Source organism: Hippichthys cyanospilos, chromosome 2 (assembly GCF_059441005.1).
Source record: "Hippichthys cyanospilos isolate Australia breed blue-spotted pipefish chromosome 2, RoL_Hcya_1.0, whole genome shotgun sequence".
Classification (NCBI taxonomy): Eukaryota; Metazoa; Chordata; class Actinopteri; order Syngnathiformes; family Syngnathidae; genus Hippichthys; species Hippichthys cyanospilos.
The window spans coordinates 23970104-23998092 of NC_142370.1; the positions used below are offsets into that span (position 1 = coordinate 23970104).

Genomic DNA, 27989 nt, shown 5'->3' on the forward strand with positions numbered 1-27989 from the left:
TCAGTGCAAGGGCGATAGGAGGAGGGATGATGTTGGATTCTCTGACCGTTGACCCACAACACTAGGCGTCAAGTGATTGATTCATTAATGAGCCACAAAGAAAGACGGAGCTGGTGACTTGATCTCATTGTCTTCCGTTCCGCCCTTGAACTTTGCACAAATCCAGCATGGGACCCAAACACATCATCCTCTATGCCAGGCGTGTCCGAAGTCCGGCCCGGGGGCCAAAGGCGCCCCCTGGTCAATTTCCATCCGCCCCGCAGCCTCCGTCATAAAATCAATAGCGGCCGGCCCGCATGGAGAATGAATACATTGGGCAGCAGCACTGTTAAGTGCGTGTGCTAACTGCTGCCATCTATAGGCTCAATTAGGAACAGCAAATTAGTATATGAGTAGTTGACTGTATGAGCGCCTAACTTTCTAAAATGGCGACAATCAACAAAGGAGGAAAGTTGACTGCGAGGGTCGACATTTTAAGGATGAGTGGAAATTGGACTATTTCTTCCCTGAAATACGGAACAACTGTGCCTGCTTCATTTGTAAAGCGACATCGGCTGTTTCTAAAGAGTTCAATGTGAAGCGACATTACCAAACAAAACATGCTGACTGACGTATATGGCAAGATCACAGGTAATGAACGCAGCGAGAAATTGAAACATCTTGAAGCTAGTTTAATCTCACAGCAGCAGTATTTTACAACTTTTACCGACAGCTGGACAAGTCCGAGAGATTCGAGCATCTGCTAAGAAAATGCTAAGCTTGCTCGGGTCGACGTCGGGTCGAGTAGACATTCTCGGTTATGAACTTAAATAAGAGCCTTGTGAAGACACGGCTATCGGACTCTCACTTACAAGACATCTTGCGCATCTATACTACTGCCATAGAGCCACACCGGGCCTTTGTCCTGCACTCCAGATCTCAGTTTCACCCATCACAGTCATGCGGACGAGTCATTTTTCATTTACGATCAGTCTGAAAACGTTTTTTTTGTTTTGTTTTTTCCTTTTCACTCCAGAATAATAACCATTCAAAAATCTAATCAACAGTTAGGGTTACTAATGTCATATTTTATAATGAGCCCTGCACTTGTCGATATGACTATTACTCGTTCATTTCTCTGTTATTGTGTTTACAATTTTTAAAAATGTTAAACTGCTATGGTGAGATATTTTTTTATGTTTCAAATGTAATTTGTACCCAAGAGTAAAATGACTTCTGTTCAGCTGTTACAAAAAAGTTCATTAAAGTGCTAAAACGGGTGAAGTTATGTGAATATTCAATTTCAATATTTAATATCAATTCAATTTTTAAATGCATGTTTCAATTTAACCAAAACACATGCTTAAGATAGCTGAAATGAAAATAAAACAGCAAATGTGAAATACAGAACGGCTCGCTGAAATGTATTTAACTTATTTGCTGTTATATGTAAAGAACGCCCGCCTGGGTTGGCCCCCCTACATTTTTAACACACCAAATCTGGCCCCCTTTGCAAAACGTTTGGACACCCCTGCTCTATGCGCTGGCTGGTGATTGAGAGACTGGAAATGACTTTTGTCAGAGCTTGGTAGCACAACGCTGAACCTAACCGTCAAATTGGCCCTCAAAAATGATATCCGCTTTACAAATGACTTGATCAGCGAGGACATGCCGCTTTACACCAACACTTGGAATAAGGTCTTATTTATCATCCTCATAATGGCAAGGTTACACATCATGGGAGAAGAGCGGGAGCCTTTTTGATGCAGCAAAAGTTGCTTTTAAAAGCGATTTACATTTCAAAACTGGACAAGCACAACTTTGAGGCTCAAGTCCAGAGTTGTTTTTTTTTTCTCTTCTTTCAAATATACTGATTAATTTCCCAACCCAACCTCCCTTTTACCATATTCTCAACATTTTCACTTGTACTTCCACTTTTTCTATCTAGATTTCCGGCTGCCAATCTGAGCAAATTGGTTTTGTCTTTGCATGATTTTGTTGTGGTCTCACGACAGGATATTAAGAGGGTTATTAAACAATGATGCACAAAGAAAGACTAAGTGGAGCTGAAATTGCTGTTGAACACCCGTTAGAATCTTGCTACTGCAATCTCTTATGTCAAACATAACACAAAACATTGGAAATCCCTGGGGAGCCGACAAACAACTTTTCACACAATGCGGCCTAGGTCAGCTCGTCAAATTAAAACAAGCGTGTCATTATCCTGACATTCCATGGTGACAACCAGTCAGTGAGCAAAGACTGCCCATGTAATTAAACTAATCAGTTTGAGAATTTCTATTCATTGCATTAATAGTCTCACACAATCGGCTGCCATTCTTGAAACAAGTTGCCGCAGTGCAGCTTTTGTTCTTTCCAGAATAACGCCATGCACCTTGAATGAAATTTGACCTGCGGCTGGAACAACTAGGATGCAAGCGCACTGGCTGGTTCATCGCCTTAAATGTCGGAGTCACAGCCACACGACAGGGAAGCAAATGTTCACAAAACACGAGTTTTCCCTGACGGAGAGGAACGGAATTCGCAGGAGAATGACTGATCGGGTAAAAGTAGCAACTGAAAATCAACGAGGTAAAAAGGTCGGATCTAAAAGTACCACCAAAACTACAAGGCACACTGGCTCAAGTGAAGCGCTGGACCCACCACTTGGGATAGGGCGAGGCAAGGAAATGTTTTCCGGTGTCGTTGCCCTGCCACGGCCGCTGTCCCACTGTCCCATATTGACTGCCCAACGGTTGCTTGTATCCCTACCGCATCGCAAAGACGCATGATTATCAATAGTCTATAATCTTACCTGGTGAAAAAAAGGATCAGGACCGTTGGACTTTCATCAGCAGTTTTGATCATTTGCACATGCTGTGTGTGTGTGTGTGTGTGTGTGTGTGTGTGTGTGTGTGTGTGCGTGCGCATGATGTGGGATTCCCGTTTTGAAGCGCCGGTCTCAAAGAAAATCCTGCCATCAACCGCAGGTTTTATTTTTCAGTGCCAAACGCACCGTGCATTGTTCGGTCAACTCTCAATGCCTAGTTGTGCACATTATACTATGTGCACAGTATTCTGATTAAATTGCTTGTATTATATTGAGGATTCGGGTTGGTGGCGCAGTGGTTAGTACATCCTCCTCACAGTTCAGAGACCCGAGTTCAAATCCACCTTGCTCCGGCCTTCCTGTCCAGAGTTTGCATTTTCTCCCCAAGCCTGTGTGGGTTCTCTCCGGGAACTCTGGCATCCTCCCACACTCCAAAAACATGCATGGCAGGTGAATTGGACATACTAAATTGTCCTTAGGTGTGATTGAGTGTGTGAATGTTGTTTGTCTCTGTGTGCCCCGCAGTTAGTTGGCAACCAGTTCAGGGTGTCCCCCGCCTTCTGCCGAAAGTCAGCTGGGATAGGCACCTGCAAGCTTGTGACCCTTATGAGGATAAGCAGCTCTAGAAAATGGATGGATGGACTGAAGACAATATGAACGTAGAAACACATGCGCCTTTAAAGTAGACTGTAAATGAGCCGCTCACACGTCACTGGCGATGACTTCCAGTACCGCGAAGCAAGGTGATTTCATAACACCTTTTCAAATAAGATCGACAGGGGGTATTCACACCTCTCATTCAGGCTTGTTTTTGTCTTCATATTTCCTTTCATGATGCCTTATTCTCAGATGATACCACGGGCGTCACCAGACATATTTTGCTGGGCCACGTACCCCAGTATGGTTCTGCTGTACCCCGGTAAAAATGTCATCATTAAAAAAATAAAATAAAATCATTTTAGAACACTTTTAAAATCTTGGGTTGTGTCACCAACAAAGCTCACACCATTTGCCTGGCCGCAGAAGATGAAACCCTCCAACACGACAGACAACTTCACTGTTACCAAACACTGGCGCACTTATATCAACATCACGCATGTACAAACTGCTCCCCATGAGAGTCAAGTGCAGCGAGAGGGGGAATACCTACATCAAGCACACTGCTTCTACTGTCCTTTATGAACATATGTCAGCAACAGCGCCCCTTTTGACAAACAAGAATATTACAGTAACAAGCAGTCATACAATAACACTCAACAAACGCACATTCTACTTTCTATGATACTTCACTCCTACCGTGTTGATGTCGCGGCGCTCCACATAAGCAACGCACGCATGGCTAATGAATATGGTCATTTATTTACGTGCAAGACGTCAACTTTATCCTCAGTACTTCCTTGTCAGGGAGAGAGAAAGAGAGCGCGAGAAAGAGCCCCCTCTCAGTCGCAATCAAAATCGCTACGTATGGAATTATATGTGCCACTGTCGAGCAATTAACGAGCAATGAATCCAAAAATTTGCAAACAGAAAAAGATTTTGCCCGATCAAAATCTCTCACTGCTTGCGATAGCCTTCTCTCCCTGCCCAACATCTAGGTGTGCTTTCTGCGCTCTCTGCTTGGCACGCTCGTGACGAAAAGTGCCAGCCAATCAAAGCTAGCAAAAGTACATTGATTGAGTGTTTACTGTCCGGTCAAGATTGGGCGATCTCAGTTTTCAGCAAACGAATTCGAGATTTGACATTCTGACATTTAACCTTTTGCCCATTTCCAGACGCATCACATACTTCCATTTGAAGTTGGTGGACCAAATCCTCAATGTGTTGTACAGTTTATCAGCTTTTCCACACGGCTGTGCCTCTGACAAAGTTGTACCCTATTAACGTCACCTGACCGGCCTCCGAAGTGATGATCCATGACACCAAAGATTCACGGGCGCGTAACGTGTAATGTTTTATGTCGCTGTAATGAAACTTTTATGAATGCCACAGAGGAGGGAAAGCAGCGCTGCAAGCCTGAGTGCTGCTATTCGTGGGTGCAGGGTGAGCTCCATGTGACATTAAGAAAAGAAATGGAAAAACAAAACGATATAACACCTCCGGCTTCTAAAAGCAGTTTGGATATGGCAAAGAAAATCATGTTCAGGTGGTCATCATAACGACAATTGCCACAATAACTTTAGTTCTTTAATCAATAGAGTTGTCAGATTCATTTGTCAGACATTTGTAAGAAACTGTACACAAAAAAAGGAGGCAAGGCAATCTTCCCAACTCATGCATGAGGGGAGCGAAGAGGAACCGGCCAAGGACAATTCCACTGCGCTCTGCCAATCTCGCAGACTCCCCTTACTTTTATTTGATACAGAGATCCCTAACTATATGAAGGTCCCGGCCCTCAAGAGGCAGGAAAAAACGCAAGTCTATGGCCGGGACCTTGTGTACTTGTCCTTCTATGTGTGAGCATGTGGGTGAGAAACTAATGCATGTATGAAAAAATACGTAGCGAAACATTCTGATAATGCATAGCAAAACATCGATAAGAGTCACAACTGTGGGAATGCTCCGACTGGCAGGCTTGAGCGGCCTTCCTTCTGCTTGAGAGAAAACAATGACGAGACAGTTCTTTTCCCACAAACAGTGCACTCATTCTCCCAGCGTACCATCAACATACCGAGCAGTACATCGGCAGTTTATTTATTCATTATTATCATTCAGTGTATATTTATTCATTCACACAGCAAAGCATTTCTTCATTGCGAGCATTATTATTTTGTAGCAAATGTATAATCGCTATATCTACAACTATTCTAGCAATAATTATTCTGAGAATTGTCAACGTTGACCATCCGTGAGCACGCCCACTTGTAGCGATTTGTGTTAAACGGCATTCACTCGAAATGGAATGGAGGCATGCATGCAGCAGCGTTTTTTATTTACTGCATTTATCTGGAAAGCTAGTGTTCTATCATGTGTGCACCGAGGCAGCTTCATCCCACGGAGCTGAGTCACGAGCCGACTTTATTGACCGTCCAAATGTGTGAGCTCATCTATCCTAATGACCCCTTCCACCCCAATGAGATTTCTTTAATTATTGTGCCCTTTCTTTTGATAAAACAATGTAGAACTTGTTTTAATCGATAGTGTTGCTCGGTTTCCCATTGGCAAAAGCATAGTGGCTCAATTTCAAATTCTGACGAATGTTTGTTAATATGCATTATTGCATTTTACTCGCCAATTTAAACAAACCCCCTTTGCTACATATAGAAGCCAATGTTTTTCGGGGACCGTAAAAAAAGAAATTCCTCCTACGAGAAGCTGAGCAACCAATTCTGCAGCATGGTGCCATTCACTCTGAAATGAAGTCGATAGACTTACGTGAATGTGTAAATGTATTGTATATTGTGTACACACAGAACCAGCATCTTCAGAGTGCGGTTTGTGTTCCGCCTGGGCCATGTTGAGTGATATGAGGTGGAAGCTACTCCACCCACCGAATCTGCTTAACATTTTCCCTGTGGTGGGTTTAGCAACCGGTGTAATCTCTTCCCTTTTACTTACAAGCCTGGTTTGTAATGCCAGGCGCTCCATCATCCTCTCTTCCTCCCGCAGACTTCCTTTAAAGCGCCCCTGCGCAGAAAACATACGTCATCCTGCTTGTGCTCACAAACGCTTGTGAAGGTTGAACGGCGCATCACACACCGGACCAGCAAATATGCTTATGCTTTTATCAGACTGAAGAAAACAGGCAGGGGGTGGTAAATTAAGATCCAAAAGGGAACAGTCTGCCATTAAAAAGAAAAAAAGAAGGCCATTTGGAGCCAGGTCATTCGCATATATTGACTTCTGATTCAATCCCCTGATTGTGTTTAATGATTTTCCTAAACTATTTTTCTGTTTTAGGAATGAACACAAACAACCAACCCTATACCTTTGTCACCCTTCCTTAGGACTCCCTCGAAAATGTTTCCAATTCCCACAAGTTCTCACCAGTTTAAAACTTCTTTTTCCTAGACAACACTGGATTTGTCACCTTAAGTTGATGCACTTGAGTAAATATTACCAGTGTTCTGAACAGAGCCGTGAAGAGGCAATGCAGTGCTGATGATGATAATAATAATAATAATAATAATAATTTTAATAATATGAGGGCAGCTCGGTGGCACAGTGAGTAGCACGTCCGCCTCACAGTTCAAAGGTCTGGGTTCAAATACCACCTGCCTTCCTTGTGTGGAGCTTGCATGTTCTTCCCGAGCCCACGTTGGTTCCCTCCGGGCGTGTGAATGGATGCGTGAATGGTTGTTGTTCTCTGTGTGCCCTGTGATTGGCTGGCAACCAGTTCAGGGTGTCCCCCGCATACTGCTGAAAGCCAGCTGTGAGAGTCGCCAGCAACCACACGAAAACCAAAATATGCGCAGAGGAAACAGAGCAAATCAGATGCCAACAAAGTTAATAGTAGCAACAAAAAATGTCAACTAATAATCAACTCGAAATTATACAAAGTAGCAAAGTAAAGCATAGGTGTAATACGAACCAATTATTCTATATCATCACAGGCCTGTAGGCAATGAGGAGCAAAGAAGTAGCCTAAGAAATAATCCAACGTTGTCTTGCTGTTCTGACTGTGCCTAAATAGCAGGTGGGCAACTTTCATTTTTTGTTGGCCTGACATTTGTCAGAACCCCGCCTCCTTTCCATCATCGTCGATCCGTCATTTTTTCAAGACAGACAAGATGGTAATCTTAGGTCCGTATATATTTTTTCTGGTCCGTAATTCGTCAGGCGCTGGTTTACTCCTCCTGTCTGCACTCATATTAATTCTTTTGTATGATTTTGTACTAACACTTAAAGTTAACACCATGTTACACTCAGTGACACTGCAATTGAAACACAACAGTAATATAAGTTACACGAAAACAAAGCCAGCTAAGGGGTTTAACCCTAGCTATTACTCACCACCATGTGTATCTGAGGGAATGCAGGGGAAAAGACTGCGATTAGCAATCATGTCCACTGGATGGCATTATCATGCTTTGCATGGTATTCAAATGGTAGAAGTCGAGTCTCATTTATAACTGCCTGCCCTACAACTATAGAAGACAGTTTCATTAACATCTGTCACATATACTAAAAACTCTATTTTGCAATTCTTGGTTAAGAGCCAATAACAGAAACCATGTAAATTTGTTCTGCATTGCCTGAATGCTCTTATCAACAAGAAGCTGGGACTAAGAAAAGAAGCAACTACAAATAATTTTCTGGTAAAGTCAACAGTAATATTCTGTGAATGACAAGTAGTGACTTGGACCGACCCAGTTCACACCTGCTCCCCAAAGTGGGGTTTTTGAGTTTTTCCTTCCCCTTCTGGGAGCTTTGACAGGGGATGCTGTTGTGTACCTTATACTGAAAAGATGTCTCTGTATGACTTCTTTTCTCGAAAGAGGTCTCCACATGACCTCTTTTCATCTGTGAAGCCCTTTGAGACTTTGGTGATTTAGGGCTATATAAATAAAATTTGATTGATTGATTGATTGATTGAGTTCAGTCACTCACCTGAAAATATTTCTCCACTGCTTGATGGTGCTGTGACGTGACTATTGTCACGTTGAATGCAGGCTGATTGCAATTTGTACTCTAAAGGTGCAGAAATATGGCAGATAAACATCCAAGTCAGTTGAATTATATTTCAGTATGCAAAAAGGGGCATGGCGGGCTGACAGACATATGACAGACATATGACGAACATCTGACGTGAAGTCAGATGAAAATTGCAATCCCGATGTATTTAATTTGCCATTTTTTTTATTTATTTTATTATTTTTTTTAGCATTTCCGTCATTCGTAGGTCCGTTGGCAAAACGGGCGTCCGTCGGCGACAGACTGACGGACAGTCTGTCAGTGCTGACAAAGTGCCCACCTCTTCTAAATAGTCCATTGATAGCAGATGAGAAGCAGGTGTGCAGCCGGTGACCTCTTCCTCCCGGTGACGAAAAAACTCTCCAAATGGGGGACACACTGAGCAGAAACATAACAAAAGTAAAGAATAAACATGTCTTATATTTAAATATTATAATATCTACCATATAAAAACTGGATCACATTAAAAGCAGTATGTTTTAAGTAGGAATTAAAACACTGACCAAAAATAAGAATCAGAGCCATACTATCAATCATCAACAGACCCGTGCAGGACTCTGCTGGTGATGTACAATCTGTTTGCGGGGCTATGGGAAATGCAGCCTCGTACCAACTAGCCAACAAACTGGCAGCAAGCCAGCACTTGAGGAACTTGGTGCTTAGACTTTATGGCTTGAAATGCTCCAGGTGAAGAATTAACCTCACAGATTTTCCCACAACAAAATTAAATGACTTCTATAAATGTATTACATGCAATTATCTTTGTTTTATGTCTAGTTTGCCAATGATATGCAATAGGAGGGAATTTGAACAGATTGAAGACTCTTTAAAAAGATTGTTTTATGTGCTCTTCTCTTTTTCATAAAACATTTTGTATCTTAGTTGTGGAAAGTTGACTTTCAACGAAACTGAGAGCGCACACACATACAGAGAGATACAGTGGTTCTGTGTGTGTGTGTGTGTGTGGGGGGGGGGGCTGATGGGTGCTGGTAGGCAGGCGTAGGACTAGTTCGTCTATTGCACAGTGTAATGAGAGTTAGTCACCATCCATCTCCATTACGCACGTCCGCATGCCAACAGGCAGGGCACAATGCTTCCAAGAGTAACCGGGGGAGGGAAGGGTGACAAGTGCAGCGGGGGAGGGAGGTGCTTGTCTGTCAAAATGTCTGCATGTTGCGTTTGTATTAGTCATCGATGGAGCAAGACAAGAATGGGATCTGTATGGTCCTTATGTGAGTTCCAGGTGGACAAATTATATGAAGTATTCTCTGGTAAGAATCATATTTGTGTTGTCCAATCTTTCCTTATAACAGGATGTCCTTATGTGGGAAACGATGGTACGTGTCCTGGCGAGCGTGCAAGTACAATATGTACACAAAATACAGTACATGTGTAACAACACAAGCAAAAATATATTGTCCAAAACCTGTTTATGAAGCACAAATTGCAGTATTCAGAACATGGTGGCTGCTCTAAAAACCACCTCATCCTTCTTATTATGTATGTAATATCAACAGCGGCCAGAGGCAGCTCCAAAAAACAAAGATCAAGCACAAATGTATGACCTGTTAAAATAAACAATCTCCAAAACATTATTTCGGGTGCAGCCCATGCGGCCCAGTTGATCCGCGGACGGCGGGTTGGGGACCACTGATCTACAGGACATAAATAGATAACGTTAAAATTTTTCGTAATTACAGCCAAACTCATAACAAAGACTCACTTAGATGTCACCATTTTGGATCCGATGATAGAAGGAAAAGGAGGAGCGGACAAAAGTAGTATCAAGCGGAACCTTCCGGCATTTGTGCTACTGCAGGCTTCTGTATAACTTCCGAGTACCGGAGGTTCCGTTCCAAGGGATCAATTGTTAATGTAATATGTCGTAGAAAATTTAGTGCATACATTTATCTTCCATGTTCAGGAATTTTCATTCCTTGTCAGATGTCCATAAGTGGGAATACTTACTGTAGATGCATCCCATGTAGGCCACAGTTATGTTTGGCAGTTTAGGACTCCCGTGGTTTTGGTGGCTCACATGTAACACTGAAAGTAAAAGTACATCTTTGCTCACGTCTGTAAGCCTAAAATGCATAAGTGAGGTTTTTTGAAAAAATGCAAATTTTTCCAAGTTTGTTAAAAAAGTCCCGTTATATTTTAGCACTTTGACCTTTTGAGCTTGAGTTTAATTCAATCTTTTTTTCTTTTTTTTTTGCTCTAGGATAACGTAGTGTCTTTGGCAAATTTAAAATCAAGGTTTGTATAGTACAAAAATTCATCACATATAATTTAGGGTTGTAATATACTGTACTTGTACTTTTACTTTCAGTGTTACTGGAGATGGATAAATTAATTGAAATATCAGTTGGTTGGGTCTCACTGGGTTTTCTTTAAGGACCTCAAGGCCACTTTGTGTGCTTTTGCTTCTTCAATCCCAATGTTGAGTTCAGTTGTATTCGTAATTTAGCAATCTCCAACTATTGCCAAAAAAAAGGGAATTATTTACGGTGTTTTCTTGCCCGAGTGCATCACTGAAATGATGTTCCTCTCACAAGTGCTGTTTCAAAATCTTTAGAGGGGTGACAATGATGCTGCTGGTTGAAAACAGCAAGTGTCACGTAGGAGTCCAAGACACTATAAGCCTTGCTAGTTTCTCTACAATACACCATTTTCTTGCCTAAATCAAGAGATTTGATGTTCCTCAACACCTTAAAAACTCACCAATTTCTGCGTAAGCTAGACAGATTTTTTGTTGCCCCCCCCCAAAAAAAAAAGTTGTCAAGAGGAGTTGTGTGGTTGGGGTTTTTTGGTTTTGGATTTGTTTGTATTTTTGTTGTTTCTATGTATCCAGGATCAGCGTCTCTCTTTTAGTTTGACTGTGCACTTCTGTTGACAAGCCGGTTCCTTGTGTCACCGAATCAGCTCCCTCCATCCCCCTGGTCCAGTTGTTTCTCATTGTCTTGTCAGTTTGCTTGAAATTAAAATTTTTAAGTCCTTGTTGGTTCATTGCCAATATCATCAACGTTGTCCATGCGGCCTCATCAGGTTTATGCCAATAGGTATGAGTAAACTCGCTTGGCCCGCATACATTCCATATCAGACCCAGACATGGGTACCCAGTTCTAACCCAAGCCCCCATATATCCCATACTGAACCCAGACATGGTTAACCAGGTCTAACCTGTGCCACCTCAGCCCACGCAGAATGGATGGATAAATGCCATCCATCCATCCATCCATCCATCCATCCATTTTTTAATCACTTGGAAACCATGCCCTTAAGCTCACACATAAACAATGCAGGTTCCAGACATAGTTAAACAGTTCTATCCCATGCTCACTCAGCCCAGACGTACGCCAGATAGGACTGATAAATGCTGACCAATCCTAACCTGTGCCCAATTAGCCCACACATAACTCAGACGGGACCAATACATGTTAATTAGTCTAAACGCATACCCACATACCCCACGCATAAGCCAGACAGGATGGATAAATGCTAACCAGCTCTAAACCCTGCCCACTTCGACCACACGTAAACCATGGAGGTCCCAGACATGGTTAAACAGTCCAATCACATGCTCACTTTGGCCAGATGTAACCCGGATAGGACCGATAAATGATGACCACTTTTTTACTGATGTTTTCAATAGTTACAGTGGCAGTATGGCTTTATGTTGATACTTATGATCCCTGATGTGTTTTTGTGTTGATACTTTAATGATTGTATCTGCCCTCGGATGTTACATACTCCTTTTGTTCATAAATGTACCCATTTTTGTTCACATAAGCAGTATCTTCTCTGCCTGGGGATCACTTTTTCCTCACATTACTATCATCGGCTATTTTATTTTACATGGTGGTTTTGTTTTATTGGTTGTTTTTATTTTTGTTAACAAAAGCAGCAACCTTTTTGTGTGAGCATGACGGTTGTCCTATTTTAGATCCGTGTTGTAAATCAATAACAGTATAATTGATTTTTTTACTCATTGATTTTCTACCACAGTTCAGTTTGAATTATTTTTTCCTTCTTCTGTTAAAAAGGATAGATTCAATCTTACTTTTACTAGCCTATTTCTACAAAAGCATTGCACTTGTCCTTGCTATTTACGTAAGTAAACAGTGTGATTGCTTTTTTTGCCACATTACTTTTTTGTACGTGTAAGATAAAGGCATAATTTAGGAACATTAATTAAGGCATAATTTAGGCAAAATGTAGGATTTGTTCAGCTTGTTTTCCATGTTGAGCACAGTGTTACACCCAGCCTAGGGGAACTGGGATATAACGTGTGTGCTCCCCCGTCCGTACCCTCACCTCAGAGCTTGGTCCGTGGACTGTTTAAATCGGGCGGCAAATCAGGAGAGCCAGCCAATGGGATGACACCACCTTCACACAATTGACACACTCCAACCAAAAGGCACTCATGCACACGCACACACACACACACACACACACACACAAACAAAGGAGAACACAGCAGAACACATACAAAAAGTACATATGACCCACGGGTCATAACAACAGGAAGAAAGAACCTGTAACCATTGGAAACCATTTCACAAGAACATACAAATCGGATGCACCATTTGACCAACGAATGCAAAGTTGGAGATGCATGTTAAGCGCTGTAAGAAAAAAAGCCTCAAAGGGGCTTTGTCTCTTGTCCCGGTTGATTTAACCTTGATGACCTAGTTTTGAGAAGGTTTTTCAATTTCACAGAATGACAGGTGTCACATTAATACACTGAACAGAAGCATAGCAGTAGTGATCCTCGCAGTGGTCGATAAGGCCAAAAATATCGTGTTTGCGGAGATTAAATGAATTCTCCACAGTCTCTTGGAAACACGTCGCAAACGATTCACGGGATGTGCGGAGTCGCAATCTTCATCTTGTAGCTTTAAAGATGTTCATATGTTGATGCTTGGAGGGAAAATTGCTTTAGTAGATTTTTTTCTGCTTTACTCTGTTCGCGGCCACAAACTCTTTATTACCACAAATGCAAACACAGGGAGCTTCTTAGCTCCCAATTCCGAAAGTAAACATAATTCTAAGACTCAGCAAGCCGATGACACGAAACAAACCTGGTGCAATGTGTGGATTACGGTCGACTGGCAGCACGAGGCTGACAAATGAGCAAACAAGCACACTTATAAAATATTCAAAAATGAGACGCGCACCTTAAAAGGGCCGTATCATGGGAGTTCAACATTTTGGAGATTTTAAGTATTTTAAAATGTTGATTTCTCAACCCAAACAACCCCAAAGTGTTACTTCCCTTAATTGATCCATTTCTAAGTATTCCTTGCTTAATTTGCGCTCTCAGCGCCGGCCCATGCAGGTAAACGTGACATGCGAGAGGCACGATGACTATCGCAAGCCGTCATACCATTGGTGCAGCAGTAAATAAGCGGCAACTTCATCTGCATGTTTTAGTTTGGTTTTGGATCCAGAGTTGAGAAGGAGCAATTTTACACACTCGGCCAAGTAAACAGCAACATTTCGTTTATTAGCTAGAACACTTTACTGTAGAAAATGCAGAAGAGGCAAAAATGTGTGTCTGGTAGCGCACGGCCGGACAATCAATGTCAGTGGTAAATAATTCACCAGCGGGTGGACCCTAACCCTCTTGTTATGAATCCTGGTTTCACACAAGACCTTTTTGATAGGAGGAACGGCTCTTTGTGAGTGAGGTCTCTTTGACACTCTTTGCATTTTAATGTTAGTAAAACGCCTGATTTGGCGCCTTCATTCACTCCACTAAGATATTCTGCAACCCTAGTGAGATTAAGCAGTCTAGATGATAGATGGATGGATGGATGTTTCGTGTGGCTGGTCGGCATTGAACAACGTCATGAAGGGGGCGCGGCAGTCAAGTGGGGAGAGGTGCCGCTTATGGAAACAAAACATTTAACTTCCTGCTTAGAAAAAACAGGAACATAAAACTCATATTTAATCAGAAATTAAATCACCAACCGATAAAAATGTTATTCTTGAAAAATGTAGCTTAACTTTCAAATTTTTAGAGTTCTGTCAGGAACATTACAGACATAACATACATAACTGGGGCTTAAAAACAAGAAGACTAATTAGGGAAACACGCAACAGCTGGATAGGAACAAGAGGCAGGGGAAATTGATTGGATGAGACAAAGGGGCGGGGACACGCGGACAACAGGTGCAACAAATCATACCAACTAGACCGACCTATCTGAGGAAAACAGAACATGAAGACAAACAAAAGTAAACAGAAACCCCTCCAAAACAGAAACCCCAAAACTCACCACTTAAAACCTCAAACCCAAACAGACATGACAGAGCTCTGCATGACAATAACGCGAGATGCCAAATGTGGCGAGAACACCCAAATAAACATTAGCGTACTAAATTGCAGTGCTTCAATTCTATTTTGCGCAGATCCCCCAGTAAAGAAAAAAACTCGCCCCCAAATGTGGTGTGAACTTCAAAATAAACCTTACCCTTTAAATAATGATGATGATGCTGTGCTTCTCATTTATATTTTTCAAACCCCCCAGGAAAGAAAAAAAACACGCCCCCAAATTTTCCGTGCAGACTACAATTATTATTTATATAAATTATATAAAAAGTATACCGAAAACTATCCTTTTAATACAGTAAAATGAGTCACAAAATGTTCTGGGTAAATTGATAGCAAAAGAAAAACTGTTTTATTTTAAGCACCTTCACAACTCTGTGCCAGCAATTATGGCTGAAAATGACATTCACCCCCCCCCCCCCCCCCCCCCTCTCGCTTTGGCTCCTGGAAACAGCGTTATTTTCTCCCCAGATTCGAAGTAATGTGCACATGGTTTGTTCATTTACAGAAATACCGGTTCATGACGCACGGTTAAGTGTTGCTGGCGGTTCACAAGAATTTTTTCAACTCCAAGCTGACTTGCGTCATCAATGCACCAGCCTTGAATGAGGCCACTTTGGTTGGCTCTGTCCAGGGCCGCAGCTAGCCCCTTGGATATACTCAAGAGCCCCTCTGCTTCTTTTGCTCGTTTTTGACAAAAAGATTTAGGTCACTTTGTGAGCAACGTCAAACATGCGCACGGCGACTTACCATGTGTATGGCTGACGTCGCTCGCCGCGGCCCAAGGCCTGCTCAAGTGATGTTCAGATGCGTTGAAAATAAGAGGGCGCATTGGGCAAGGTTGTTGGTAAACATGTAAGAAGGTTACTTTAAAATTCAGAAAACAATCAAATAGAATCAGTCATAATTTGACACTTCAATTAGAAAAGACATTTCTCTTTTGACATAGGCATGAGAAATTTAGCGAATGTTGAAAATTTCTAGCTGTTTTGGTCAAATCTCCAATGAAATATGAATAATATGCTTCGGGAGAGTGCTCAGCCAAAGTGTGGGATAAAAGCGCCAAAAGGGGCAGGGCGACAGAGCATTTACGAGGACCGAGACGGAAGTGCGCAATGGATGCTCAGAAGCTTTGGACTTCAAAGAGATATGCAACTTGTCAAGTCTTGTCTGCCAATAGTTGAAAAATCAGCAATTCTAAGAAAAATTGTGACATTCTGTTCCATTTTTTGGAAGAAATGTTTTGTAAGTGTAACACGGGCAAATCTGGGAACCCAGCAGTGGGCAATGATGCAGATAACATTATCAAGGCGCGGACTTTAGTCTTACTTGGTGGGACAACTCTTGAATACCGCATTTTCCGCACTATAAGGTGCACCCAAAAGCCTGATTCTTTTTTAAAAAGCTGACGGTGCGCCTTGTAATCCGGTGCGCCTTATATATGGATCAAATCGTGTGCTGACTGCATAAACTATAGTTTATGCCTCAAAAAATCCAGTTCAAACCGACCTGGCCCGAGGGTATTAAAGCCGACACGGCCCTGCGCGATTAACTTGATTTGCAGGCCCAACACAATTTTTTTTTTTTTTTGAGGACTTAAGAGTGTGTGGCCCCACACTCACGTTTGTTGTTTAATTTTCCCTGACTTTTGTTTATTCGTAACTTCTTTGTGCTCCATATCGTAAGAGCGTGTCAAAAATATATAATGCACGCCCAGGAAAAAATGAAAAAGACAGCGGTGCCAGCCTTCACCCGCGCTTGGCCTCAAACTCATTCCGTTGCATGTTTGCTGTTTAAATTTCCCTGACTTTCGTTTATTTGTAACTTCTTTGTGCTCCATAACAAAACAGCTGGTCAAAAATGTATAATGCATGCAGAGGGGAAAATCAAAAGAATTGCTGCGCAGCGTTCACAAGTGCATGGCTTGATCTGGATCTATTCTGCGCTCTGCGTCTCGTGTTTAGTAGTTAAATAGCAATTACCAATAACGCATTCTCGGTTTATCAGATTTTTTTAATAACAAATATTTCTTAGTATAATATGCATACAACGCTTATATTGTATGAATAAATTGTATATTCTATTAATAAAGTTTGATGACTTTGCTGATTGTTTTTAATACATTCCCTTTAGTAAAGCGCCATCTAGTGGCTGCATAATGCAACCCCAGCCGGTACTATGGTTTCAACTCTATGTGCGCCTTATAATCCGATGTGCCGTATATGTGGCGTTTTTTTAGAAACTCGGCCATTCGTTGATGGTGCGCCTTATAATCCGGTGCGTTTTATAATCCTGTGCGCCTTATAGTGCGAGACAGAGTGGGGGCAGAGCCAGAGGCAGCGCGTCAGCGGCTTTCACTGCGACAACTCAAACACACGCTGCTTCCATGCCGAACTTCAATGGAAACAGGGCAAAATTGTCAAGTTTTAATGCATAGAAGCACGCGGGAGTTTCCAGAGGGATTCAGTCGAAGAATCCAGGTCATTATTATCGAAAAGATCACCATGTGTGCACTTTGAAAACGTTGTGCAAAGAGCGTAACTTTAGGTTGAATTATTTACGTAAAATGAACGATCACTGCCGGTTTAATTATTTTATTGCTTTTAACCGAGAATCTAGACTGTTATACATTCATAAACATCCAAATGACGGGATTTACTCATTTATTTTCAAGAGATTTCAACTTAAGTATCCCTTTGTTTTGTGCCGGCCGCCATGTTGGATTTTGTATCTCCACAACAGCGTAACTTAATATTCAAACAATAAGGTCATTTTAGGCCATTTTTTTTAAAAGGCAAAACATCTGGTCATTTAGATATTTCTGCGTCCTTACAAAAAAAGTTTGGCTTCTATGTGTTTTATGTTACATTTCAATCTAAAAATGTTACCATTTTATAAGAAGAACAAAATAAACACTCATCTTTCTCAAACAGAAGACTTTTTTTAGGCAGCCTCGGCAGCAAATTTGGGGGGGAAAAAAAGTAAAAATAAGTTGAAAAAGCTAGATACGACGACAAGGTGATCTTGGCCGAGCTGGCCGACGACCAGCCGGACCCGTCAATGTACGAGTTGCTCCTCACTGCGATCGGCAACTACACCTAGCCGGGAAGGTCCAGGCCAACTAGACCTGACCTGGCTGAGAGCTGCAAGCGGGACCTTACTCAACTAGAGAAGATGGAGATTGCCATGGAGCTCGAAGGGGGCGAAGTGATGTTCGACGCCCTGATCAAACTGGTTGAAGGGAGCGCTGGAGACGGGCCGGGCGGTCCCCGAGTGGTCATCTCCCCCCATGGCCCACGTGGCATCCTTCGGGATGTCGTTGCGGGACTCCCTGATGTGCAGGGAGGACAAGAAGGAGCGCAGGGTGCAGTTCCTCTCCCTTGCCATGCCCTATAGGGACGGGTTCAGGCACCTGCTGGAGTTCCTGGCGGCCTCAGACCTGACCTTGCAAGGATACAGGTGCCAGCAGGGGCACATGCTAGCCAACACCATCTTGCCGCACAACAGCAGGTCCCTCTTCAACTGTCTGGGTGCTAACTTCTCCAAGAATGTGACTTCAGAAGCAAGGAAGAACAAGGCCTTGGAGCAGATGATCAGCAGGAAGAAGAGCAGGGTCAAGGAGGGCAGGAAGGAGACGGCGAGGGACAGGAACTTTTACGAGCCCACAAGTCATAGGCCTGCAGGCTAAAGTGATTGTTGAAGGAAGAGGGCCAGCTAGCCAGCAAGACGTGCTGTGACAATAATGACATTGGAATTCAAGCTAAATAAGTTGTGAAAAATGCAAATTCTGCTGTTGTTGAGTAAAATTAAGATGTTTCTGTATGCTTTCCTCAAATATAAAGTTTGTGAAAATTAAGTGATTTATTTGCCATTTAAAACTGCACTAAATTGACTGAAACTGAAAAAAAAAAATCTAAAATGTTAAATATTGCTATTGCTCCAGAAAATATACATGATTATCTCTGCATTTGGTGATTTTTTGTGCATCTAGCGTGAAACCATTTGAACCCAGCACCCAAGAAATACCATGCATTCTCTCTCTCTCTCTCTCTCTCTCTCTCTCTCTCTCTCTCTCATTCGAATCTCATTATTCAGGTGAATCAGGTGTGTCGGGGAAGGAAACCTGAAAAACATGCAGTACGGTAGTCTTTGTGGTCTTAAGTAGAGTGAGTAGCAACATGGGTGCTCAGGCATTGTTTCTTGGACAGGTATTGTAATTGTGCTTTCTTCATTTCAGCCCCTATCTGTGCACAGCACCAGTCCAGCATACCCCTTCAAATGTCATCATCCACTAATCAAAATATAAAAAATATCTCAGATTAAAAACTGGACACTTCTGAACATGAACCAGAAGAATCAGATTTGTCTTCAAAGAATAGAAACATGAATATGGACTGTGGCGTTATGGGGCTGACTGGTTAGCACATCTGAGGTCCTAGGTTCAATTGGTTCAACAGCTCTTAAATAGGGAAGTAATTACATGTTGAGACCACTCAGGAAGGGTTATTACCTTTACTTATTTACCTTTACTTTACTATTTACTGTACTGCAATGTGCCAAAGGTGTTGAAGAACAGACTCAAGGGGACTTGAGAAATAACGACCTCAATATATTAATATTAATATATATATTAATATACATCAATATTCCCCACAGCTCCTGAAAATTGCTTTTGCATTGGTCCTTCCACTCGATATCTCTTTGCCAATCACCGCAGAAGCACTGAGTGTCCTTGCACAGTCAGAGTTGCACATGTCAGGACTCAGCAGCTGTCACCAAAAAATGAAAGGCTGGCCCGAGCATGGCAGACAATCTGTGATGCTTGTCAAGTTGCAATAAAGGCAAAGCCCAGTTGAGTGGCAGAGTCGCCCAGTGGGTAAACAGACTGCTGTCTCAATCTATCTTGGGTTCTTTGCTGCCCAAGTGTCTTTGAGCAATATATTGACGAAAAGCTGAGGCTGACAAAAGGCTTTCCCTTTCCGAGCTCTCAGAAGAAACAAAAAAGACGAAAGGATGCAAGACTCACAGACTGGCAAGGGTCGCAGCCTTGTGCAATTGTTTTAATATTTGAAAACATATTGCGCTTCTCGTTTAGGCCCTGTTTTGTCTAAAACAGATAACAAATACTCATGAGCAAAGAACAGTCCCACCCAGAAAAACACATCAGCCTCTTAAAAAATACTGTCACATAACCTTCTATCTTGTAGCTATCAGTGATTTCGGAGCTCAAAAACTGTGGCTATCCGCTCTCGCAATTCAGACTTTGAGTAGAGCAGGGGTGTCCGAACGTGGTCCTCAAGGGCCAGTATGCTGCATTTTTTCCAGCTTTCTTTCCCTGACACACTTGATTTAAACGATCAGCGAAGCTCAGCAGAGGCCTCCTAACAATCCTGATGATTCAAATCAGGTGTGTCGGGGAAAGAAACCTGGAAAACACGCAGGTCGGTGGTCTTTGAGATCCCCGTAAGTAGAGTGAGTAGCAACATGGGTGCTCAGGCATTGTTACTTGGACGGGGATTGTAATTGTGTTTTCATTTCAGCCCCTATCTGTGCACAGCACCAGTCCAGCGTACCCCTTCAAATGTCATCAATACATATACTTTTTTTTTTTTAATTGAAACTGTTGATTGCAGCACAATATCTTCCTCCTCCTCCAAATCTTTCCCCATAAATCTTGGTCCATGAGACGAGATTCCTCGCTGAAAAAGTACAAGTGAGTTAGCATGCTTTGTTAAAACGGATCAGTCGGAATGGCTTCAAAGTCATTTGCTTATATGGATGGAGCACTCGAGCGCAGCTCAGTCGCGGCTAAATGATGCTATATGTAGCTATAGAGGTGCCTGAGTTTATCGGTAAACAATGGTAACAGATGCACTTTGTCAATGCCCGCGTAATTGAAAGGCCTGAATCACGGAAATCAAGTTTCATTCATTAAATAAAACATTTGACTAATGAAACGTATTTGAAAGGAATGAAATTGATGAGCTATTTCATTTGTTAATGGCACTTTTATTTAATCGTTGAATTGTGCATTGATTTATTGAATTTTGGCACTTTCGGTCCTCCATCCGCTACAGAAGAAGCGGGCACAGGGATCATCACAGCCAAACGGCCAAGCTTGGTTGATAAACATAAAACTGTCACAATTCCAAACTCGGACACTGACAAAAAGGTTCATTAGTGCTGCCAAACCATTGAGAATGGTGTTCTAGCGCCCCACTCTGTTGAAAACGCTTATGAAGCCATCAAAGGTAGTGTTTCACCAGACGGGAGTAAATACGGCCCAGGGAGAATATTCCAATGCATAATCCAATTTACTTCGACTGGAAGAAGGGTGGTGTGCAAGCAAAACTAAGGTGAAAGACACTCCAAATGAGACAGCAGGAACCACTGCACGATATTACACCGAAAAGCTGTTTTAAAAAAAAAAAAAAAAAAAAAACATTTGCCTGAAAAGTGTAGCTTTACTGGTGACAACGCAAATTTCACAGGAATCCGACGTAAAGGAGGAAAGAATGTGTTTGCAAGTTTTAAGAGGATGCTGCGCAACAAGACTGGTTGATGTGGGTTGTCCATCACTTATACTGAATAATTGCATTAAAGGTGAAGAAAAGCAGGGTGAAGAACAAAACAAGGAGGCGGAAGAGAACTAAAGACTAAAGTGACAGTGTTTGTATTTAAGTTAGTATTGTTGTGAAATTACAGTTTTATTCACATTGTTGCACTGAAAAAAAACATATTATTAAAAAAGGATTTTCAGAGTATTATTTCAGATTACTTTATTGTTTGTCAAGTGTCTTTCTCTTTCGTAACCCCAAATATGCTCAGCCTAACATACACGATCCAAAACCAGATAACACGGAATTAATCTGCTCAGGTTTAGTAGACAGTTCCGAATGAATGGTAGGGAGACGCTTATACTGCGCAGTTGCTTGAGGACGCACAGATGTTACTGCAGTGCTCGAAGTAGCACACAGAACGAACGGCACGTGTCTTGTTTGATGAGAAGCCTCATTTGGAACTGCCATTAGTAAGACGTGTGCGATTTATAGCGCTGTTTGCCTGCTGCTCCTCCACAAACTGGAGCTCTCACTTCACAATTGAATAGCGATATGGAGAAGAGGGCCACCTTCCATCCCGCGGCCTCTGTCTTGTTACTCAAACATTGCACTGTGAGCGTATCCGCAGAGAGAGAGAGGAATCCTGTCACAACTCTTGTCAATAGACTGAACGATTGATGGAAAGAAAGACCCCCTGTATAGGTTTACACGTGCAGTATTAGGAGGACATAGAGACGCAGCTATTGGTATTTTTGCTCTTTTCATTTTATCTGGAAATGTGTTTAAAAAAAAAAAATCATGAACACAACAGTAATGCAAAACCATCGCTTTTTCCGCTGATGTGCTCAGTCACCTTAAGTCAGCTGCTGAAACTACTGTATCTATGCATGGCTTAGATTAGTTTAGAACATATTACCGTGAAGAACATTTTTTACTTGACTTGTCTTTTAAAAGCTTAACAACGAGTGTCAAGCTATGTGTTTGTTTTCTGTGTGTTCCCCCTAACTTTAAAAAGGGAGTTTGGAGTTGGACTAGGGTTTCGCTGGGACTTCACTCCGTTTTCATTCAATGAAAAGACTGAGTTCACTTTCTCCTTTGATTTTTGGACTTGAAATGTCTCTTTTAAGTCAGGTGATCACTTAACAGCCAGGTGGAAAACCTTGCAAAGGTCTAAATGCAAGAAAAAGTGAAGAAACATTACAGCAAATCCTTTGGCAAATAATTATGTTTTCTAAACTATAATGCCCCTTTAACTAGACATGCATTGCACTCTTGACAAGCATTTGAACTTTAACAATTGGCTGTCAATCAAATTCAAGATAAACCTACGTAAATCAAACAAACAATAACATCAAAGAATAAACGCTTAAGTCCTCTCGCTGTCTCAGCAAAGACTTGAGTACAGTAATGCAATAGGCAGATGTTCCTACAGCACCGCTTGGTGTTCTGACTCCTGAGCTGAGGAACCGCAGAATATAAAGGGTGCTGATAGCTTCCTGCTGTGGAGTTTGCCAAGACAACGGGCCCAGACTTTTCCATACCCGTTGTTAGAAAGCCCACATTGTTTGTATGTTTGTACTTTCGTTCGATGTGCTGTTTGCGTGCGATGTTGTAGATTCCCATGCTGTGAGCATTTCGTGAACGCACCACTAGTTTAACGTGAATGACCCACCGTAGTTTTTTTTTTCTTCCTCGTCCGCGACATCGTTCAGTCCGTGACGTAGTTTGATAAAGTTGCTTATAACGCTCATTCCAGCACATTTGTGATTGTGTGTATGTGACGAAAGGTGAGTTTATTTCCTTGTAACGTTCAATTTGGACATTAGTTGTGTGTTATAGAGCAGGTGTATGCTTGTGTGTGACGTCCATAACTGCGCTTAAATTGTTGTGTTCGGCTAGCATGCTAACTATGCTAATAGCGTTTCGTTCCTATGAGGAAGCATTTATTTGTGTGTGGCTAGGGCTGAATGCAGTGAGATTAAAAGTTAATAATGTTATGCTGCTTGTTGAGTAGTGGATTGAATGGTGTATGTACTGTATGTATGTATGTATGTATGTTAACATTGTTCTTTGTCTGTATTATTGCAGACCACAGTTAATAAATGTGCTAAATGGAGCAACGATACATGTTCTTTAACTGGAGCATACACATCCATATTTGCCACTCGAAAAGGAACTAGCTGGAGACATCATAGTCAAACCTGAACCCCACGATTTATGATCCTCTCCGTTTTACCCGTAGTACACACAGTGTGTCCCCTTTTGCTGGTTGATTTTAGTATGCTCTGATGCCACTGCGCGGTAAGTTAATGGCGCGAATTTGGAAACCCGTTACAGGAACGGTCCCACTGCTAATATACTGTAATCAAAGACGGCTCAAGGCACGCCAGAGTGTCCAAGAACCGGTGTCTACCTCGGTGAACTTTTGTTCAATATCCATCGTCAACATTAACGCTGCATTGTTGTCGATGGCAAACAGCTCGACTGATTTCACAGTGGCTTCTCTCGGCCTAATGTTTCCATCAAACAAGAAAAATGCTGTTTCGCATCTCTTCTCTAAATTACGCTCTCTTATTTTCTTCCAACACCATTCTTGAGAACACCTCATTATCCCTTATCCGCTTTTAATATTCTCTTCCCTATCTCCCCTTGCCTTTTCACTCTAATCTTCCTCTTTGTCCTGCCTTCCCGCATCTCCCGCCATTTGCTAAGTGCCACCTTATCATAACCTCAATCAAAGCTGGCTCTCTCTCACCAAACACTGAAGGCCGGGTAAAGTGAACCCCTGGCAATAAACCCACGTGCAGTTCTTTTTTTCCGTGAAGCTTTCAACTTTTGCTCTGAAAGGCAACATCTGCACTTGTCTGTAGATGTTATGCTCGATCTGTAAAGTCCTTCTAATGTGCCATGTTGGGCAAGTTACTTCAGAGCTGTAATGCACTATGTATTACTGTCAATCCAAAGAAATTAGTTACATTATTATATTACTGTATTTGAAATGTAAGGCGTTCGCAACTGTTGCGTTACTTATACACATCCAGTGGAAGGTGGTGATGGAAAAATGTACAGGTTCTCATTTTAAACACATACTGTATAAACCATGTATTTGCCCAAGGTGTGTTAAGAAGGTATTTAAGAAATTTTGATCGTATGAAAGACCGCTGCTAGCCGGTATTGATGGGAACAGTTTTAAGGCGGGAGTTGAAAGGCCTTCTGAGAGGCGATTCTGCCAGAGGTTCCCAGCAGACCCTCACAATAAGATGTGTTACTTAGGTGTTTTCATGTGAATATGTACAATACAAGCCGTCAATTTTGTTTGTTAGTTCTGCGGTTTGAACCGGGAAAGTGTGGATGAAGCGTGCAAGGATGAAAAGTGCAAGACCGCACACACACAGACACACACAAAAAAATAGTTTCTCGTTTGTGGGCAACCTGGCGTATTATTACATGATAAAAATGCATCACAAACCTAACAAATGCGGTAAACATCACGGGTTGTGATGACGTATTACGTTGTGGTCTTGTTGAAGTCGACGCTGGTGTCAGAGGTACCGCTAACAACCAACACCGTGCGTGCGATACAAATGCCGGCTGGCGCAGCGAATAGCATGTCCGCCTAACGGCTCCAGCCTCCCTGCGTGGAGTTTGCATGTTCTCCCCGAGCTCGCGTGGGTTCTCTCTGGGCACTCAGGCTTCCTCCCACATTCCAAAAACATGCACGGCAGGTGAAATGGACATGCTAAATTGTGTAGGGGAGAGTGGGGTAAGATGAGCCACTGGGTAAGTTGACCCAGCCCTTGTATCTCGGCAATCGTGCTATGTGTGGTCATGTGATCACAATGGCAGGAACCCATTGCCGTCTTGCTGTGGTGAAAGGAAGCACATTGGAAAAGAGATAAGCCTAATTTTACTAGAAAAGCTGTTTTTTGACTGTCAAAGTTTCTGCATTTTAGGTAAAATGACTTATGTCAAACAAGATTATCTGAGACTAAAATTATATGTAACACATATTGGTGTAAGGTGTAAAAACATGGGAATCGCTTACCTCAAAATTAGCCACGTTTTTTAAGATAGCCTGCTTTTCACAAATTGGTGGCTATGGAGCAAATTGAGCCCAAGGCGTTTGGGGTCATTTGAGCCAGTGGCTCAATTTACCCCATAAGACACCAAAAATCAGATGAATCCTTGATGTAATAAAGGCTATTTTTCTATAGAACTGATTTGCTGTGTTTACCATATTTTAATCATTATTGTTCGGATATTTTTGTTTGCCCTCCGAAAGGGCGAGGCAGGAAGCACACGGGGGATATAACTCGTGTTTATCCTTTTTATTTTTTGAGACACACGGGTCATACACCTGAAAGGGGAAAAATCTAAACAATTTCACATTAACACGGTACTTAATACACTACCAAAATACCTATGTATACAAGCATAGTCTAACTTAAATGCAAACGAGCTCAGCGGTCATTGTGGCAGAAAAACACTTTACCTCTGCTCGCGCTACAACTGCGTCAAATAACAAATGTGGTAACAGACGGCCGGTCGTGCACTTGAGTGCCGTTAGCTTGCAGAGGAAATAAAAGCATTTCAATCATCACCTACCAACGGGCTGTGTGCTCCTGCTTGCTGGTTCAGTGACGGCAAGTGACAAATGACAGATGTCCAACACCTGCCACTTGTAACCTCCGCCACGCGCAGGCGCACATCTTCACCACGCTGGCGGTGGAAGTAACTAAATACATGTCTTTCAATGTTTTTTTGTTTTTTTTTTTTCCCATGAAGCACTCTGAGAGATTATTGCTTCAGTCCATAATTCGGATGTCTTTACAATAATAGAGAAGAAGAAAAAAGAAGTAGCATGCCGAGAACGTATAAGAGGAAAACAAGCAGGGCTTGGACACCCTTGGAAGAGCTGGAGAGAGCAGTCAATGAAGACAAGAGTGGATAGTCCATCAGATCAGTGGCAAATAAAAGAAATATTGACAGGTCAACATTGAGAAGGTACATGAAAAAGAGAACTGTAAAGAAAGTAAAAACAGTTGGATACGGCGGAACGGCCGAAGCAAAAAGAGTCTTCTCAGAGGAGATCGAGAAAGAGCAAACAAACCAAAAGCGGGTGAAGACAAGAATCCTGACCGATAAAATCCAATGTGCCCATTAAGAGTGGAAAAGCAAACTAAAAAACAAAATGGACTGATCCATCAAAGACCAAAGAGTGCTGAAGAGAAAAAAAGTTCAGATGAACATAGCAGAAAGCAGTTCTGAGGAGAGTGATATTGCAGCTCCATTAGAAGACACTACTGAGTTCCAGCGACGAAAGTGAACCAGATGACTCAGATCCGCAGGTTGACGACTTTGTAATTGTAAAATTTGCATCGAAAAGCAGGTACCATCATTACGTCGGCTTAGTCAACAGCCTTGAGGGGAATTCAGTTAGTGCCGAATCCTAAAATCCCAGGGGTCACTGGCAATAAGAAACCCACTTATGCTTTCAAGGAGAATGATGAGGCATCATTGCCACGGAGGGATGCGCTGAAGAAGCTGCCCCGACCGCAAAAAGCTGGAGGAACTGCAAGAAGGGACCAACGATTCAGATTTCACCGCAACCTGGACAGTCGGTATATTGAGTCGTTCTTTCGAGTAGCTAGATAGTTCTGAAACAGCAGGTTTTGTTGTACGCCGGTTCAACGCCTCTGTGGGAACATTTGTTTTAGTAAACATTTCAAATAATAATTATTTTTGGAACGTGTCCCACAACATGCTTGCATCCCTGTTAGCGTACATTTTGGGTATGGTAGAAGAAAAAATTGAATCACGCGATACGCTGGACTTGACATCAGTTTTCCGAAAGAACGTCTCGCATCGATTCCGTAACCCTAAAATGAAAAGAGCCCCGGGGGTAATATTTCCAGTGCAGTCAATGCATTTTCAGGCATGCGCATTTGCGGTTATTCGTACATTGCGAGCACACGCACATTTTACGTGTGTTCCTAGTCTTTTCATTCACTGGCTGTGGTTGGTTATAAAAAAAAAAAATCTCATTTGCTTGTGTTATATTTTTTTATTATACTGTATTATATTATATAGTGTTATATGTTGAATGACATTTTTAGTCTCGTACAAAATGAGTAGCCACGCTTTTCCCGTGTGGCTTTTCTACACTTGGGAAACTTAGAACAGCATCCCTCGGGGAACCGGGCGATCTTTGACAAGACAATTTCAGAAAAGCAAGCTAATGATTTGTATTATTTCCTGAGAACGCAGTCAATATCATCTGACGTCAAGAACGCTGCTACATTAGTAAGAACCAGAGGCTTACATGTGTCCACGTCAAGCATATGGGTTCTGATCGATGCTCGCCATTCAGGCAACACTTAAAGCGCCGATCACAGCAAAAGTATTGATATGAGGTCAAGTAGCGAAGCCATAAGACTCCAATCAATAGGCGCAGCCCTAGTAGAGTAGAGGGATGTGGCATTGTCATGTCCAACGGGATGACAACTTGTAACCATTATCCGGATATGTGCAGGCTGCAGACTGACTGGAGTTACTGTAGTTTTAGATTTCCACAATTTGTGGAAATTCGTACATGATTGTTGTCGTTTTATTCCCCTCCATCACAGTCGCAAAACGAGTACACAACAACAATAGAG

At 42.2% G+C, this 27989-nt stretch overlaps 1 protein-coding gene across 1 annotated transcript in view; it reads left to right on the forward strand.

Annotated features, from left to right (window-relative positions):
* The window catches only part of LOC148427914 (uncharacterized), a 34735-nt gene extending 16274 nt beyond the window's left edge, over positions 1-18461 (forward strand). Inside the window, exon 3 of the mRNA XM_088435925.1 lies at positions 18015-18461. Within this exon, the coding sequence (XP_088292051.1) occupies positions 18015-18461 (447 nt within the window). The remainder of the gene's footprint in view (positions 1-18014) is intronic.
* The last annotated feature ends 9528 nt before the right edge of the window (positions 18462-27989 follow it).